General features: G+C 33.5%; 2 protein-coding genes and 1 pseudogene across 2 annotated transcripts; 2 read left to right on the top strand and 1 right to left on the bottom strand.

The window, feature by feature from the left end:
• The first annotated feature begins 6151 nt into the window (after positions 1-6151).
• Positions 6152-9543, top strand: LOC105780675 (probable mannose-1-phosphate guanylyltransferase 3; annotated as a pseudogene).
• Positions 9544-12152: 2609 nt separating this feature from the next.
• On the top strand, positions 12153-13728 carry LOC105780511 (hypothetical protein). The gene is made up of 3 exons (XM_012604893.2): positions 12153-12479; positions 12854-13191; positions 13269-13728. Exons 1-3 carry the CDS (start codon positions 12207-12209, stop codon positions 13426-13428), a joined length of 771 nt encoding a protein of 256 aa, XP_012460347.1. The 5' UTR covers positions 12153-12206; the 3' UTR covers positions 13429-13728.
• Positions 13729-14552: 824 nt separating this feature from the next.
• Positions 14553-17952, bottom strand: LOC105780699 (uncharacterized). Its single transcript, XM_012605178.2, has 5 exons — positions 17743-17952; positions 17555-17639; positions 16578-16743; positions 15315-15588; positions 14553-15183 (listed from the first exon to the last, which is right to left on the bottom strand). Exons 1-5 carry the CDS (start codon positions 17797-17799, stop codon positions 14989-14991), a joined length of 777 nt encoding a protein of 258 aa, XP_012460632.1. The 5' UTR covers positions 17800-17952; the 3' UTR covers positions 14553-14988.
• Between the last annotated feature and the right edge of the window lie 429 nt (positions 17953-18381).

The following is an 18381-nucleotide window of genomic DNA, read 5'->3' as shown; positions in this document are numbered from 1 at the left end:
GGCATGCTAATTAAAAGCAAAAGGAAATTTTTTTCCAAATAATTAAAGGGTAAATTACACCAATAGTCACTCAACTTTGATGCAGCTAACAAATAGTCATTCTGATTTCAATTCAGTCACTCAACTTTCAAAAAATAGCAAATCAATCTTACTAACCATTTTCCTTTACAGACGTAATAGAAAAGTGACTTGGCATTTATCTGGCCATCACGTTATTTTGAACCCAAAATATATATAAGGGTAAATTACACCAATAATTACTCAACTTTGATCTCAATGATAAAACGGTCACTCAACTTTGGTCTCAATGACAAAACAGTCACTCGACTTTCAATTCAGTCACTCAACTTTCAAAAAATAACAAATTAGTCCTACTAACTTTCAAAAAACCAAACACCCAAAAAGAAGAACAAATAAAACCCTTGAATGAATTCTTCTTGTTCAAGAAGAAAGTTGAGAACCATGGCTTCCTTATTGCCATTACCCCAAATTACTCAACTTTGATCTCAATGATAAAATGGTCACTTAACTTTGGTCTCAATGACAAAACAGTCACTCAACTTTCAATTCAGTCACTCAACTTTCAAAAAATAACAAATCAGTCCTACTAACTTTCAAAAAACCAAACACTCAAAAAGAAGAACAAATAAAACCCTTGAATAAATTCTTCTTGTTCAGGAAGAAAGTTGAGAACCATGGCTTCCTCATTGCCATTACCCCAAAATACCCTTTTCGATATCCTTTCTAGATTACCCTTTAGGTTCGTGATTCAATTCAAATCCCTTTCCAAGGATTGGGCTTACCTCACCTCAACCCTAACTTTCGTTGTTGATCATTTTCGCCGCTCTTCTTCTGATCCATTTCTCATCCACCTTTGCTACAATATCCAGTTCGATTTTGACTTTAGGATATTGCTAATCATTGACTCGACCCAGAATTTCACTTGCCGACATTTGGTTGTCCCTTTGGAGGAACCACTTCCTTTGTTGTCGAAAATCATGGGTTAAATAGATTATTTGGTTTGTCTGGATGTTCCCCTTATTTTGATTTTGATTTTGTTTTATGCAACTTGATAATGTTGGAAATGGAGTTAGTGTTGTTTAGCTTAATCAACAGCCCTTTCGTTTATATCATCATATCCTATGAAGATCTCGACAAATTCAAGTCATTTTGGATCTTGAATCGTTTGAATGTTGCTTTAGAGTATTTTCTCCTCACCGATTTGGTTGTGGGTACTAATAGTTTGACCCAAAATTGTCTCCAATCTTGTTTCGATCTGGTTTTTTCAGAGTTAATGGCTTTGGGCAGCAGAAAAAGACAGTCAAATCCCAACTATTGTGGCTCCTCTATTGGACAGGTTGAAAAAGAAAAAAAAAGATAGGGTGGTGGTTTGGAAGTCAATGATGGTGACTCCAAAAATGGTTATGGTGGAGACAGTGACGACAAGATTGTTGGGATGAAGAAGAAAAAGTATAAACATATTGGGTCATTTACACAAAAAGTAAAAAATATTGGCCATTTATTAAAAAAATAGAAAAGGGATGACGAAAAAAAAGTCACTCAACTTTGCCTCGTCTAACGTGGGAAGTTAACTGGCCACATTAGCTAGTTTACTGGCCACGTCACCTCTCTCGTTAGGCCTGTAACGAAAAATATTAATAAGTAACTAATTTGTAACTTTTCGATAATGATGTTAATATATGACTGATTTGTCACTTTTTGATAACGTTAGTGATTGATTTGTTATTTTTTGAAAGTTGAGTGACTGAATTGAAACTTTGCCTCATCCAATGTGGCAAGTTAACTGACCACGTCACCTGTCCCGGTAGGCCTGTAACGAAAAATGTTAATGGGTGAATGATTTATCACTTTTCAATAGTTAGTGACTAATTTGTTGTTTTTTGAAAGTTAAGTGACTAAATTAAAATCAAAGTGACTATTTTGTCAACTGCAACAAAATTGAGTGATTGTGGGTATAATTTACCTTTAATTAAATTAAACTAATTTTATCTTCACAAGGATTTTCCTTTGCTTTTAGCTTAGTATGGAATATTCAAGATCATATAATTAAAAGAAATTTGAGTTCCATAAACAATTATTAAAAATGAATTATTCAGTTGATTTTAACTTGAAAACATAAAATAAAATTTAAAATTTTAGGAAATTAAATTAATTAATTTCAATGCTATAGTAACAAATTAGGTTATTTCAATATTGAAAAAAATTGAAAAAAATTAGAATTTTCAATGAGGTAAACAAGTACATTTTAAGGCATTATTTTTGTTTCTTCCTTTTATTCACTTAAATTTTAACTTTTTTACCCTGACCAATACTTCAAAAAAGTATGTTTTTGGTGGCAAAAATCAAAGTGTATACATGATGTTCACAATTAATTATAGTTAAAAATAAAAATACCTTAAAAGTTGAATGACAAAATTGCAAAAATTTCATTTTGAATAATCAAAATGAAATCGCCCTAAAAGAACTAGGTAATTCACCTTTAAATAAATTATTGATTTTAAATTTTTAAAATTTATTTTATAATTAATTAATTAAATTCTATATTTTTAATTTTTATTTTATATTTCTAAACTATCCTTTTAACAAAATAATCTCAAATAACTGATATTTCATAATTTTGAATTTTGTTTTGTGTGAAAAATAAAATTAATTAATTACAAAAATTTTATCCATATAATCAAAGCTAACACTAGTTTCAAATATTGAAAATTTTGGCATGCAATAAACACGTAAAATATGAAAATTTTATTATTTAAAAAATTTAACACATTAAAATGAAAAATCCTAAAATTAAGTGATAAAATTGAAAATAAGTGACCAAATTAAAAAACTTTTAACAATCGTATGACCAAGAATTTACCCTTTTAAATATGAATTTATGCTGTGTCCATTATTTTGAATACATTATCATTTGCTATAAATAAAAATATTATTTGCTAACCATCATTTTAATTAATTACCAAATTTTTGGTCGATTGTCGTTACCGAATTAACTTTTAACTATTCGCTTATTATGACATACATATTATTTTAACTTTGTACTTAAAAAGATTTTTTTCTGGTAATCAATCTATCATCAGGAGAGTAATCTCACCATCCATAAATATTATAACTATATCCTAATATCAAATTCATCAGCATATCTAAAGACAAATAGCAATAGATTTCCCCTTATCTGCAGTGAAGTAGCCATTGGCTACCAAATTGGTTGAGCAGAAAGGGAGAGAAACTATGGCGTCAGCTCATACACAAGCGCTCACAGTTATGTAAAAGAGCGATGGTAATCAGTATATGACGCAAAACATTTAACCAAACAAAGCTAAACCCATCAAAACAAGCCCCCCCAAACCCAGTTTTCTTCATGAAATCAATGTAGTTAATGGCCTTGAAAGAGTGAAAAACGAAAACCCAAAGTTTCCAATTTCACACAAAGTTGAAAAGCCAACAACAAAAAGAGCTGATTTTGGTGGGATACTGACCATTCACACAAAGAAGAAAAATAGCCAATTGGCTAGACATGTGACTGGCTAATTGCCCACCTCAAGGATAAAAAATGACAAAAACGAAAACTTTTCAATGAATGAAGGCAGAACCAGGATGAACAGAGCATTTAGTTGCAGATGGCTGAGTGAAGATACTTATGAAGGCTATTTATAGGGGAAATTTTTAGGGTTTTTGTTTTGATTTTATATGGGCTTAAACTAAGTTATTCAAACTGCTTTAAACTTTTTAGAAGTAAGGCCCGAAAAGGAGAGTTTTTAGGCTATTAGGTACTAAGTACTTATAGACCTTCCATAATCCTCGGCCTGCCCTGATATGTGCGGATCCAACTCGGGTCATACCTTAAAAAGGGCCGTTTTATAATGGCTTATTAACAAGTTGCACCCTAAATTATACCACTTTTCCGAATTTGGTACTTTTTGAATTTTTTTGTTAGAAGTGGTACTTAAACTATTCTTCTATTACACAAATCACCCCAAATCTTAACACCATTAAAAAAACATTGACCAATCGACACTCATGTGTTATTTTTCTGATTTTATAATTTATATTAATATTTAAAGAAATTTCCCCTCCCCCCACCGTCGTCCCTCTCCTCTAGGAATTATTCTAAAACATATCAATACAATAAGAAAATTGTTTTGGCCCAAGTTGAATCATAGCATAACCATAACCAACTTTTCTGGCAATGTTGTCAAACTGTATGGGGAAATAGCAAAAAGAATTATTCATAGTTAATACTCATTGATTCTAACGTTGTGTAAGGTAAATCGCTAAAATTAGTGTTTCCTTGCCTTGCATAACGCATCTCTTTTAGCCTTACTTCTCAAGTACCTGTAACAGAATTTCTCAAACATCTAAATGTTATGGCATGAACTATGAGGAGCAACTGATGATTACTTTAACCATTAATGTTTTCATCTTTTGTCAATTTAATCTTTATTCCTCTTTTGTCAATCAATACTTAAATACATTTTCTTTTAAAATTATACCAAATTTAAAAATAGAACATTTCCGTATAACTTAAAATTAAAACTAAAACTAACGTAAAATCGAAAAAAAGAGAGAGCGAACAATTAAACTTCTATAGAAGTTTCGAAAACTAAGGTTTTCAAACCATCTATTTTATAATATTAATTTCTCTTAAAATTTTCCTTTTAAATTATGGCACATAAAATCGAGATGCCATTTAAAGGTTAAATTAACAAGTTTAGTAACGGAAGAACCTAATTGATATATCCTTGATAGTCTCGGGATGTAATTAGAATGATTTGAAGTTTAGGGATCAATATGGAATGAGGTTTATAGTTTGAGGATGTTTGATGCTTAAATTTTTGTTTGTTTCTAAAAAATTGAAAATCATATCAATAATTAGTAAAAATTGGAGTGGAGTGGAGAGATAATTGAATTGCATCTAATATCTATAGAGATGGAGGAATTCAATATTTGGGAAGGTAATAATGATTTTAAAGAATCTGCTACCATGAGGATTGAAGAGTTCGTGGATTTTTTTCAACGTTTTCTTCTTCTTCTTATTTTTTATTACAAAACGAAGCCTGCTTCATTGTTCTCTTTTTCGACTTTTCCCAAAAGAGAGCAGGTGCTACAGTTGCCTAGGAAAGCTTCTTGCCCCAAAATAGAATTGGTTTAGGGGCTAAATTAGTTATTAATTTTTTGAATTAATGTGCCGCATCATCCCTCGACGAAAGTTAAAAATGTAATAATTCGATAATGTTACATAATTTTTAAAAGTTAAGTGATAAAAATATAAATTTAAAATTTTTAAGGGCTATTAGTGTATTTTACCCTATTTCTTTTAAAAAGCTAGGTAGGGGGACTACAATTATGTAACCTGCAATGCTTCTTCAATTTGTGTGTAGGCTCAATAACTGAAGTTGATCAGTGGCGGACCAAAAAGAGAGCAAACCCTAATTTGCAAGTGCTAACACACAAAGAAAAGTGCTGTATATTGAGTCCAAAGGGCGTCCATCACAAGTATTTTTATGTTATTTTCTGTCAAAGTTTTACCCCCTTTTTTTTTTTTTTTTTTGGAATTTCAAGAAGGGATAGTAAAGTTGGCTTGATTGTTTAACTCTATTGTTAACACACAATTTCGGAACTTCAGATGGAAAGATTTGCTCCAAAGGTCGGTCCGTGTACAGGGGAAAAGCTCAAGTTATTGCATTATTTTTCTGAGTTGGGATGCATTCCCCACGGATCCCATTTGTAGTTGGTTCTATGTTTTTCCCTAAATCTACTTGTTCCTTCACTTATGATTTATTATTATTATCATTATTATCACTTTTCCTTTGGTTGATGTAATGGACCACAACATTTTTTTGGATTTATAATTGTAAAGTAAAATAAAATAAAATAAAAGAAAAGAAAAGCATTTAATTTTATTAAAAATTGAAATAAATTGTTCTTTTTGAAATGAGATATTAAAAAATTAACATATTAATCTTTCAATATTAAAATTAAAAACAAATAATTTTTTAAAAATCAACATTTACTTTTATCTACTTTTATCTTTTGATAATTTTATATTAACTTTTAAATTACCAATAACGATTATATTTCTATTTATGAAACTAAAAATAAAAGTCGATCTTCACTGTCCTTTTTCTATAATTTTCTTTTACAACACTTTCGTCACTAAAAGTTCGGATATATCCATGACCCGTAACCGAAACCACCCAGAAACATCGCCTACAATTTCCGTTCCGTCGCCAAAAACTGCTTCCAAAATTGAATCTAATTTCTAATCTGGAATCAGCCCAGTACTTTGCCTTCATTTACTTTCTTGCCTTTGTATAAATACCGCTCTATTTCCTTCCTTTCTCCCAAACAATGCCCCGCTTCCACCTCTGCTTCTGTCGGGAGAAAACCGTTGCTAAAAAACAAATAAACCAAGCAAGCCAAACTCGTCTGATTCCACTCGTTTTCCCGCCCTTTCAATATATATTTGCCTCGAACCGGGCTCGAGTTTCTGGTTCTAACTCAACTTGGGTTTTGGATCTCGTAATCCTTAAAGGTAATTGCCCAGTTCTGGTATTTTCGAGCTCTAGTTAATAATCTAGCTTGAATGTTTAATTTAGCTGACAATGGGATTTCCGCTCGGTGTTTATTTTTTTTTGCGCCATTTCTTTGTTTCAATTCTGTTGAATTTTGAGGTTTAAGTTGATTTCCAATGTTATGTTTGTTAGGTCTGGCATTTTACATGGTTAATAATGCATAAAATCTATTCAAGAACGAAAGAAGAAATATAAATTTTAGTTAATTTACTTAGTTTCGCTCTTGTTTTAGCCAAAAAATCTTAAGTTAATTAGTTTTTCGTAATCCTGATTTTAATGTTGATTATGGATTCAATCAAAGCTTTCGTTTTTTTCCCTGCGTTCGTTGTTAAATAATTTGCAAAGGTCAAGACTTTGCGTGTCCGCATATCTGACTTAGCTGACTATGTCTGTTTTCTAGGCTTACATTTTGATAAACTTACTTGGAATTATCAATAAAATTGCTTATAGTCGGAAAATTGTGTTTATTTGATCTTTCTAGGTGTGATTTTTTTGGCGATTTCCTGTATTTCACGGCTCCATTGTAGAGTGAAAGCAAGACGGGATTCATTACTTGAAAAAAGAATTATACTCTGTTAAACGAGATATGGGGGTGTTCAATCTTTTAAAGTTATTTGATATAATTTATAGGATGCATGTTATCCCTGTTACTATATGCGTTGGACAGGAATATTTTTGAGAAAGAAGAAAAGTCCGGGTAACCTAGGGGTTACATTGCAGCTAGCTCTTGTTTTAGGTTCCATGTAATAGATTTATTGGTCTCATGAAAGATGGCAGCCTCTGGTATAGCTGAAATTTGTGTCACAAAATCAGTTAAACCATTTCTGGATGGATTTTCAGTAGTGTTTTTTAGGTTTTAGCATTATGTTTTTGGCTTATAGCTCTTGTTTGAATGTTTTGTGTTTCCCAATTTGCTTTCTTTAAGTTTGTCTGGTTTTCTTCTCCTTCACTGTAGTAAAATCATTTCAGTTTGGAATTCATGTTTACCTGTTATGATTTGCTCGTCTCTGTGATTGTTATTATTGATCTACGAATGTCAATGCGGAGTTCTGCATAGGTCAATCTCTTGTTTCTTTGTCATCTTTATGTAGAAGAATTTATGGGATTCATTTTGTGAATCATATAAGTTTATTTCCGGAATTTGATTTCTGATTAAGGGCCTATTCTGCAGTGCTTAAAAGAAGCACTTCTGGCTCCAAAAGCACTTTTGGAAGAAAAACACTTTTCAAAAGCATTGCCAAACTAGCCTTAAGATATGGACTCTAGTATCTACAGGCAAATCGGAACGTGTATCACAATGAAAGCACTTATTCTTGTTGGAGGATTTGGAACACGATTGAGGCCTTTGACCCTCAGTATTCCTAAGCCACTTGTTGAATTTGCAAACAAACCCATGATCCTGCATCAGGTATGTTTCTGCATTATGGCCTTTGTTTTTCTGAAACTTGGAAGCATTGCTTTTCAGTTTAGCGGCTATTGTTTCTCAAGATAAGCTTGTTGATTTTACAGAATGATGTATTTTTTTATATTTGCAGATCGAGGCTCTCAAGGCTGTTGGTGTAACTGAAGTTGTTTTGGCTATTAACTACCAACCTGAGGTATGTGAGGTGTTTCAAAGCATAAGATATGTAAAACTAATACATTGGCCAGCAAGGTTAATGGCTATGTGTTCATGGGCTGACCAGTGGACACTTTATTTTTCAGGTGATGTTGAACTTCTTGAAGGAGTTTGAAGCTAAACTTGGGATCACAATCTCATGCTCTCAAGAGACAGAGCTACTCGGGCAGCTGGTCCTCTTGCTTTGGCTAGGGATAAGCTCATTGATGGTTCCGGTGAGCCATTTTTGTCCTTAACAGTGATGTTATCAGTGAGTACCCTTTCAAAGAAATGATTGAATTCCACAAAGCACACGGCGGGGAAGCTTCCATTGTGGTAACCAAGGTGATAATTCAGTTCTAAATTTTATCTTCATTTTCAATTTCAAATTTTATATTCAGAGAGATCGCAATACTTAAATAATAATCAACTAGGTGGATGAGCCTTCAAAATGCGGTGTTGTGGTTATGGAGGAAACAACAGGGAAAGTGGACAAATTTGTGGAAAAACCGAAACTGTTTGTTGGAAACAAAATTAATGCTGGAATTTATCTTCTGAACCCATCTGTTCTTGATAGAATTGAATTGAGACCTACCTCCATTGAGAAGGCAATCTTCCCGAAGATTGCAGCAGAGAAAAAACTGTATGCAATTGTCCTACCAGGGTTTTGGATGGACATTGGTCAGCCAAAGGATTACATTGCTGGACTCAGGCTTTATCTAGACTCCCCGCGAAAGAAATCTTCAACTAAGTTAGCCAGTGGTCACCACATAGTGGGAAATGTTTTAGTTCATGAGAGTGCTAAAATCGGGGAAGGATGTTTGATTGGACCAGATGTAGTTGTTGGTCCAGGATGTGTGGTCGAGGCTGGAGTCAGACTCTCTCGCTGCACCGTGATGCGTGGAGTTCGCATCAAGAAGCATGCTTGCATATCAAGCAGCATCATTGGATGGCACTCCACTGTCGGCCAATGGGCTCGAGTAGAGAACATGACTGTACTTGGAGAAGATGTGCATGTATGGGATGAAATATATAGCAGCGGTGGCGTCATTTTGCCTCACAAAGAGATCAAATCCAGCATTTTGAAGCCTGAGATTGTCATGTGACAGAGTTCAATTTTCCAGATAATGCTTTTGTTCTTTCAGTTTTCTTTTCTTTTGCCATCCAACACAGTTCTCCAAGTCTGAGTGATGTGTGTTTAGACGGTTCAGGGGTAATTTTTTTCTGTTGTTTGATCATTTATGTGAAATATGTTATTTTAGTGTATGTGTATACAAATAAATTACCAGTTGGTTTATCGAATAAAGAAAGGTTTGTAGATCTTGGAATCAACCAAGTTAAATTCAAGAATGATCCTTTAATTTATTGTTGTCGGAAAATGTTTTCTTTTTAATTTTTATATTTTACTTGAACATTTTAGATGAATTGGTTTCTTCAAGCGAGCTCGAACTAAATTTGAATTTTATGTTTTCGAACTCCATTAGCGCTTAATTCGAGAAAAGATCAAACTCATTAGACTAACTAATTTATCTAATAAAAGATTGTCGCAGGGGTTCCAAGTTGACCTGAAGGGGACAAGGAATGGTCAAATCTTCAAATGGTACCCTGTTATTAGAAAACTTGAAAACGGATGGGGCGGTGTGTTCTTGTTCGGGCCTTAGTGACTGCTAGTGGCTTGCTGTGCAGTGCAGATGGAAATTGGGTGCATGGGTTCATGCTAAAGACCGGACGTACGGACAGCCTTCCACCGGAGCTGTGGGGGTGTTCAAGATGATTTGCGGTTAGCCAAGGAGTTCAGGGTAGCTCGTTAGATTGTTGAGTTAGACGAGTTATGGGTAGTTTAGCTGCTGTCTCGATCTTATGAGCATCAGCATCTATTAAATATGTATATTGGTGATTGCTTGGACTTGATACGAGAGGGATGGGTGATGGAGGTTCGGCATATTTTCCGGGAAGGAAACCATTATGCTGATCATCTCGCTAACCTGGCGCATGAAGGCACGAATGGGCTCGTCCGTTTGCCTAATCCGCCTGACGGTCTTCTCCCTTCACTGCATGCTGACGCCCTTAGGCATGGGAAGCTTAGATTTTAGTATTGCTGTATTTCTGCTTCTTTTGTAAAGAAGAGAGAGAGAGATTAAACTACCTGGTGGTCACCCAACTTTTGGGTAGGTTTTAATTTGATCACTTAACTTTAAAAACTTTCAATTTCATCACCAATATTTTTTAAATTTAAAATTTTAGTCATCGGCACTTAAATACTTAATGGAAAGTTTAGTGAATTTTTTTATTGGCCTAATAACAAATTAAAATTTTCAATATTTGTACATTTTATCAATTAAACCTTAAATTTAAAATTTTAACAAATTTAACCCTCAACGCTTACAAAATTTATCATTTAGTTCTAATTTTAAAAAATTTATTACATTTACAAAAAAAATTCGATTTAATTCTAAAAGACTCTTACAAGAAATCAGTGATAATTTGTTCCAATTTGGCTTCTTCAGTGTGAGGTGATGGCATATATTTATAAACAAGCCAAAAGTGGAACGATCAAGCCCTTCAAGGGAAATTGAAACACTTGTGCAGATAGTTTCACAGGCATAAGGAAATCGGAGAAAAAAAACCCAATAAGAAATAAGTCAAAAAGAACTAAATTAACCAACGAAACTATCAATTGAAGTAGCGAAAAACAATATCTAAAAGAAGCAACTATCTAAATTACAGGGGAAACCCATTAAAAGACACACACACACACACACACAGAGTTCAGACTTCAGACTCTTGCTTCTCCATAATTAACTAGGCCTGGTTGGGTAAGGAACACGTTTGGGCGCATAGGTCTTTTCCATCTTTTTTTTCTTATTTTTACCTTTGGGGTTTTCTTCTCTTCATTCTTGTGCAAAAATTGAATAACTTTCAAAGCAAAGCACAAAATTGCAGAGATAGAAAAGAAAAATAAAACAATTAAAAAGAAAGGAGAGAAGCTGAGAGGGAAGCAATTCACCGATTTGCTAGTAGAGAGAATACAGGATCATTGTTGTGAAAATTACTGAAGTTTGTGAAATTTTGTAAATATTGAGGGCTAAATGGCTAGATTTAGGATCAATTTGATAAAATGTATAAATATTGGAGAGTTAAATTTATTATTAGACCAATAAAAAACCACCCATATCAGCTTTCTATTAAGTATTTAAGAGGGTGACTAAAATTTTAAAATTTAAAAACATTGATGATAAAATTGAAAGTTTTTTAAATTGGGTGATCAAAATGGAACATACCTAAAAGTTGGATCATCACCTTGCTAATTTATCCAAAGAGAAATTACATAAAAGAATTGAGGTTTCATTGATTTTCTTTTTAAAAATGTCTGGTTTTCTTATTAAGATTCTCTGTTTCGATTAACATAAATTCAACCTTTTATGCAACCCTTCATTTTTATATTTAGATTTTGACACATAGATAATAACATGAATAATAAATAAATTTAAATATTAAAAAATTGTAAATATAAAATTAAGGTTGGTTGAAATTGGATCAAATTTTTCGAAATTAGTGAAGTTTGAAATTTTTAATAATTTGTTTGATTAAAATCGTAATGGACACGTGCTTTTTTACCCATAAAAATTATATTTCGACTTTTCTCTAAAGAATATCTAACAATAGTTTCCATGGAATGAATAATCAATCCAGATGCTAAAAACAACAATGCTTTCAAATAAACATAAGTGATCAAATGAAATAAAACGGCTCGTTAAGACCCCATACCTAGAGTTAACATCATATAATCCAGTTGGGACATTGTAGAATAGGCTAAACCCGAGTGGATAAAGTTAGATTTAGAGAAATTATGGGTAACTGCCCAATCCCAGACCAAATTAGGCCCAACAGGGGAAGCTTTTGAATATAGCCCATCAGTACCTCAACATCAATGCTGCCTTTAAAATAACCTAAAACCCTCTTCACGTACTACAATCTAGCTGTTCCCAAAACCCTAGCAACCTTTCTGCCCCATGGCTTTCACTTCCATTCTCCGGAAAACAGCTAACTCCTTAGCACCACTCGCTATTCGACTCACCCGAGTCCAGAGAAATTACCACTCTTGCATCTTCACGGCCTTGAACCATGGATTCCAGCCTCAGCAACCTACTGTGAACCGTTTTTACCCAAACACCCTACATTTCTCAACGGCTGTTGATTCTCAAAAATCCGCTTCTGATGAGTCTCTTCTCCGAGTTATTGAGTCTGAGATTCAGTGTGCCGAGGAGAGTGATGAATATGATCAGGTGAGTAATTAATTAGTTTTTCTTTTCCCCATTTTCTTTATCATTTAGGGTTTGTACGAAAGTAAGTGGAAAAATAGAAGTTGGATTTTGGGTGTTTTACAATCAAAATCGTGTCAACTGAAGACTTGTAGGGATTGAATTCAAGAGCTGTCTTGGAACATGGTAACACTCATTGTAGCACTTATATCCGACCTGAGAAACATAATTAGAAGCTGCTTTTAGTCGTTTACAATATGGTTATTGAGACAATTTGTGGGGAAAAAGAACAGAACAATTGCTTAATAGCTAGTATTGATGTTAAGTTTTCAAGCTGAAAACAATGCTTTATTTTAAATTGTCTTTTAATCATTTAAAAAAAAATTGTTTCTTCACAGGCTGAAGGAACTCCAAGTGAATTCCCTTTCAAAATCGAAGACACTCCTGGGCTTCAAACCATAACATTAACACGAGAGTATGATGGTGAACTCGTCAAAGTTAATGTTCACATGCCTGATCTTGTCACTGGTGAAGGCGAAGCGGATGATGACAATGATGATGACACTGAAAAGCCTAGTAAATCAAATGTCCCATTGGTTGTTAATGTCTCAAAAAAAGATGGTCCGAGTTTAGAGTTCAACTGTACCGCTTACCCTGATGAGATTACCATAGATAGTTTGTCCGTTCGAAATCCCAACTCCGAGGATGAACTCGCCTATGAAGGCCCAGATTTCTAGTAAGCCTATTCGATACATTGTGAAATTGGAATATTGATTTGCATGGAATGCGATTACTAATGTTCTTGTTTTGCAGTGATTTGGATGAGAACCTGCAGAAGGCTTTTCACAAGTATTTGGAGATCCGAGGAATCAAACCGAGCACCACAAATTACTTGCACGAGTACATGATTAATAAGGATGGCCGGGAGTATATTCTGTGGTTGAAGAACCTCAAGAAGTTCATTGAAGAATGAATAGTTTTACCTATTTTTGAAGAGATTAGGTCGTCTTTTTGGGTTAGAATTCGGTCCATTTCCGGTACACATTCTTCATTATCATTCACATGGTGAAGAATCCATCCATTAAATTATATTTGTGAGTGAATAGTGAAAATATGTATTGGAGGGTTGGGAGGGAAGATCTAAAAAATAAACTATAGACTTGTTTTTATTTGATTTTTAGCCATCTCAAAGTCATTGGTATCATTTATGTGATTTAAACATATTCACCCCATCAGGAAAAAGATTTTATCAACAAAAGTAGAGTTCAGAGAAGTATGTTTTCTTTTGTTCAAAGTAGAGATTATATCAGAACCTCTCTTTTTTTCCTTTTCTTTTTCTTTTCAGTTTCACAACTTTCTTAGTAACCAAAAACTCCTCCATTAAAATCATCATAAAACCCATTAAAAATCTAATTTTTAAAAAAATAAGCTTTGAAACCAAATTAACCCATTTCAATCTTACTCATCAAAATTGAACCAATGCTTGAAGAGGGAAGGAACAGAAAAAACTGAACCTTGACGACGAGACGCTTGAGGTCTGGTCCTTTCCAAAAGCTTTACGATATTACACACCCTCTAACTTAGGGCTGGTAGCTCAAACAAAAAGTTGTAACATTTTTGTTAGAAATTTGAGTATTAATTTAAAGTCTAAAAATGTTGGATAAATTTTTAAAATTTTGATGTGTTTTCGAACGACTCGTTTCTTCACTTTCTGTATTACCAGCATTAAGATATTTGGTAGGACATGAAGCTTAATTCTTTGTAATAATAAAAAAAGAGAGCTAATATTTAGCAACCGAATTTAAAACTTTTCATGTGTCAAATATATGGCCATAGTGCAATAGGTTAATATTTAGTATCCGAATTTAAAACACCTTTGCTAGAGGTGTTTATCCGGTAAAAAAGTTCAATTAAGCTTGTTTCTAGTAAAAAACCTAGTTCAATTACTTAATTTTAATAGTTATACTCGATCTTAAGTTCAAATTCTGATTATCGCAATATGAAATTAAAATCAAAAGATGAAAGCTGAATAAGGGTATCTCATTTGCAAATGAGATAGACATCCTACTTACCTAGTAACTTTAAAGCCAAAGATAGTTTAGGGTTTAAAGAGAACCTATTTTTTGATACAAAAGTCTGCTTTTAGATGTGAAGTAACAATTACAGACTGGCAAAAAGACCATGAAAACCCGTATATACACAGAAGCTTCTAGTTTCTCTCATTTTGTTGGTCTATTAAAAGTTGTAGGCCAACAGCACCAAGTCAATTCGATTAACCCACTCCAAAGAAACGCAATTAGTAGCGCGTTGCTGCACCTCATCAAAAACATCTCTACTCCTATGACACACATCCGTTGCGTGTTTCAAATTTACCACTAAACTACAAGGAATCCAAAAACATACACAAGCTTTTCTTCAAGAGGCCTTTTGCTCAAACTGTTCTCCTTTTTCATATTTCCCCGGAACAGAGTAAACACAACAGAGTTCGGATTTTAGGTGCTCAGATAGCCCGCATAGGATGACTTTGTAAGGTTTATGGAAAGAACCAAACCTTGATAAAGATTGCAAGGGCCATTTGCAGCAAGAACGCAGCAATCATCATCATTCTAAGATCATTACTGCCACCAATATAGGATGTTAAATTCAAGGTAACAAAGCATGATGAGGCCGTACCGGCAACAAGTATGATGATCCATCGGAGAATCTCAACTGGAATAAGCAGTAGAAACTGCAAATATGCCATATACTACAACTCAGCTGATTGCAAATAAACAATGAATAACTAAAAAATTGAAATTTTTGGACTTGAATAAAATTTAAAACCAGGATCATTTTCTTCCTTTAAAGAGAAAAACTTACTGCAGTTGGAATGAAAATGGAAAGTGAATAACCCCACATGCACCAAAATCGTATAAGGCTAGCATTTGAACCCAGATATCGAAGCAAGAAGTAAAATGCCACTGGCACCACGAGTGAATAACCATAGATTCCACAAGCTGCTGCATTTACATAGCCAACATCAAAGCTCCAAGTAGTAGTTCGATCAGTGCGCTTTTGAATAAGGTATGTGGCACAGTTTCCAAAGGCCGCAAGCATAAAGACCAATGTAGTTGTGATCCAGATAAGCCCATACCTAACAAATGGCAGAAATCAAGACCAATAAATTAATTTAACGGATAATCATGAACATTACTACTGCAGATTGTTACAGCTATGGTCAAGGTTTTTACACCATCAGATGTATGATTCACCACATCATAGTTGCAAGGAATTCGATTTTCTAAATGAGAAAAAAGTATGGATTATACAGAAAGCCATGAAATAAGGATTTATGAGTTTTATCCTGGCATTATACATAAAAATTACACTGATCAGTTTACCAGAAAAGATCCTTTGATTTAAGGCAGGTCATCCATGACCTCTTTTTCAAACAGAAGAGTCTCTGGATTGAGACAAATAAAAAGCTACAAATACAAACTAATTATAAGATCCTAGTGTACTTCAACTTCCATAAAACCAATCAGATGGAAGGATTCTATCTCTTTTCTAGTTGTCTCCTGTTTTTTCTTTTCTTAATACATGACTTCTTTCCATCGATCTACTTGCAAAGATGACCATACATGCAAATAAGAGTATTATTGGTAATGATGCAATAAACATGCATTGATGTGTGCTGATAACTTCTTTATTGCTGCTGTCATTATTACATTTTGATAACAGCCACATGGCGTGCTCTTGTCATTAATATCTTTCTTTTAGTGCTTCTCACAGTTTTCCCTACTAGGTACAATTCATGTCGAAATGAAGAGCCAACTAACTAAACTTTCTAATTTACTAAATTTAGGAACAAGATTAGTGAGTTCTGGTCCTGAATTCCAAAAAGCATGTTTCTTGGAAATGAAAGAATGCCTAGGCCAATGGATGCTTTTATTGCTTTCAATCCTACTTTTCATCCCAATTTATATTGACTACAGATAATACTCATATGATTTCCTATACTTCTAATACTCCTTCACACTTAATCTTCTCTTCCAGAGGATCACTTTTCATCCCAAGATTAGGCTTCAAAAGCAGTTTTTACATCCACATAAAAGAGTAAGGGGAAAAGAGCGGCAGACTCACAGATCAGGGTTAGCGCCAATCTTGTTGAAAAAGTCTCCACCGGCAGGATAAAAGGAACTTATCAATCTGTTTACGACAACATCTGTATCTACATCAAAATACTGTGTGTATGATGAGATACTAAACACTCCCTTCCAGTTGTTTTGTGATTGTTGTTCAAATCCTTCTGCATATGATAGACAAAGGGATCGTTAAACTCTAAGGTGCCTCAGTAGCACTAAATAAAAGCGTTACATATTACCATCAGTGAGTGACATCTAACTATAACACCAGTAAGGCAGTACTTTAGCTGCTATAGCCTTTGAATTTTAGAACATGGAAGCAAAATCAGTAGTCTACACTCTAAATTCCTTAGTTTGAAGAGTCATACACAAAAAAATAAAATAAAAAAAGAAATGCTCCAGGGAAGTTAAAAAATATTAACAGAACCACGAAAAGGATATATGCATCAAATAAAGGATTTTAATTGGGCACCTCCCTTCTATGTAAAGAAATTTGTGATTACGAAAATAACAGGTAACTACTCCAGAATGCAAATACAAACATAACAGTTAGCGCTATAGTCTATTCTTTCAAACATAAACGGCATCGGAAGTTTCATTCTTCCTCACTAAATTACCCTAACTTTAAATAAGAAAACCACTCAATTCAACGCCAAATCTTCCATGTCTCAACTCTAGATATCATGATTATTGAAAGTTCCTCTCCCCAGTTATTTTCCATTTGGGAAATAATAAAACTAAACAACTCTCTTAAGACATTAGTTATTTCAAATATGGAAAAAAAAATCAGAGATAAATTTAAGTTATTTCTTATAGGGCAAGGAAATCAAATAAAAGATATATAAGGATTTTTTTTTAAAAAAAAAGGAGGAAAAATCACGTTTCAGAGTACCAAAAATGAAAGATTGATACATTTAACTAATTTTCTTTTTCGTATAGGGCAAGAAAATTAATTAAAAGAAAAAAAATATATACCGGTCGGAGGTCCAAGAGTTTGATAACCTCGGCCACCACCTCCTCTTCTGCCATACGAGGCTTCACTTTCTTCATTAACAACAGCCTAGGATTCGAATAACAATTTTCAAATAACATTCTAAACTAATTTACATAAGAATGCCGATCTTGATAAATTAATTCAAAAGAAAGAAAATTAAGAAGCTTACGGGGACTGAGCCCAGTAAATGACTAGAAGGAAGATTCCAATACGAAGATTCATCCATTGAAAGTAAGAGATCGAACTAAGAGTTTAACAAAAAAGAGATTTGGTTTTTCTTTTGGAAAGTGGAAATTAGTTAAAAGGAGAAAAGTTCCGATGAGTTTTCCTTGCCGTAGTTTAGAAGCAACGGAGACGACGAGGGAAAGAAATACTTTGACTAAACCGTCAACTACTTATAGCTCTAACTTTCTTGGGACGCGCCATTTATAAGCGCTGCGTTTCACGCGCTTCCTTGCCTTTTTAATTTTTCCAGCTACGTTCACATGATTAGTCTTTCACTTTTGGATTATTGATGGGTCTACCTGGCTCCAGTTTTTTTACTTTAATTGACGGCTCATGTATTCATGGGATGGTTTGGGTTCAACCCCTATGAATGAATACCTTATTTTTATTATTCTAACAATATTAAATAAAATTTTATTATTAAAATAGCATTTCCATTTGTTATATTTCAAATAAAAATACTTGTATTTCACTACTTTACTCGTAAAATTCTTTTAAAAATCTTAGATTGAAAAAATGTGCATTTAAATGCCATTGAATTTATGTTCTTTTAATTGTTGCAATTACACTGATCTTAACTAAG

This window comes from Gossypium raimondii, chromosome 4 (genome assembly GCF_025698545.1).
Source record: "Gossypium raimondii isolate GPD5lz chromosome 4, ASM2569854v1, whole genome shotgun sequence".
In the NCBI taxonomy this organism is placed as follows: Eukaryota; Viridiplantae; Streptophyta; class Magnoliopsida; order Malvales; family Malvaceae; genus Gossypium; species Gossypium raimondii.
Note: the sequence above shows the minus strand (reverse complement) of the source record. Positions and strands in the feature narration are given on the sequence as shown.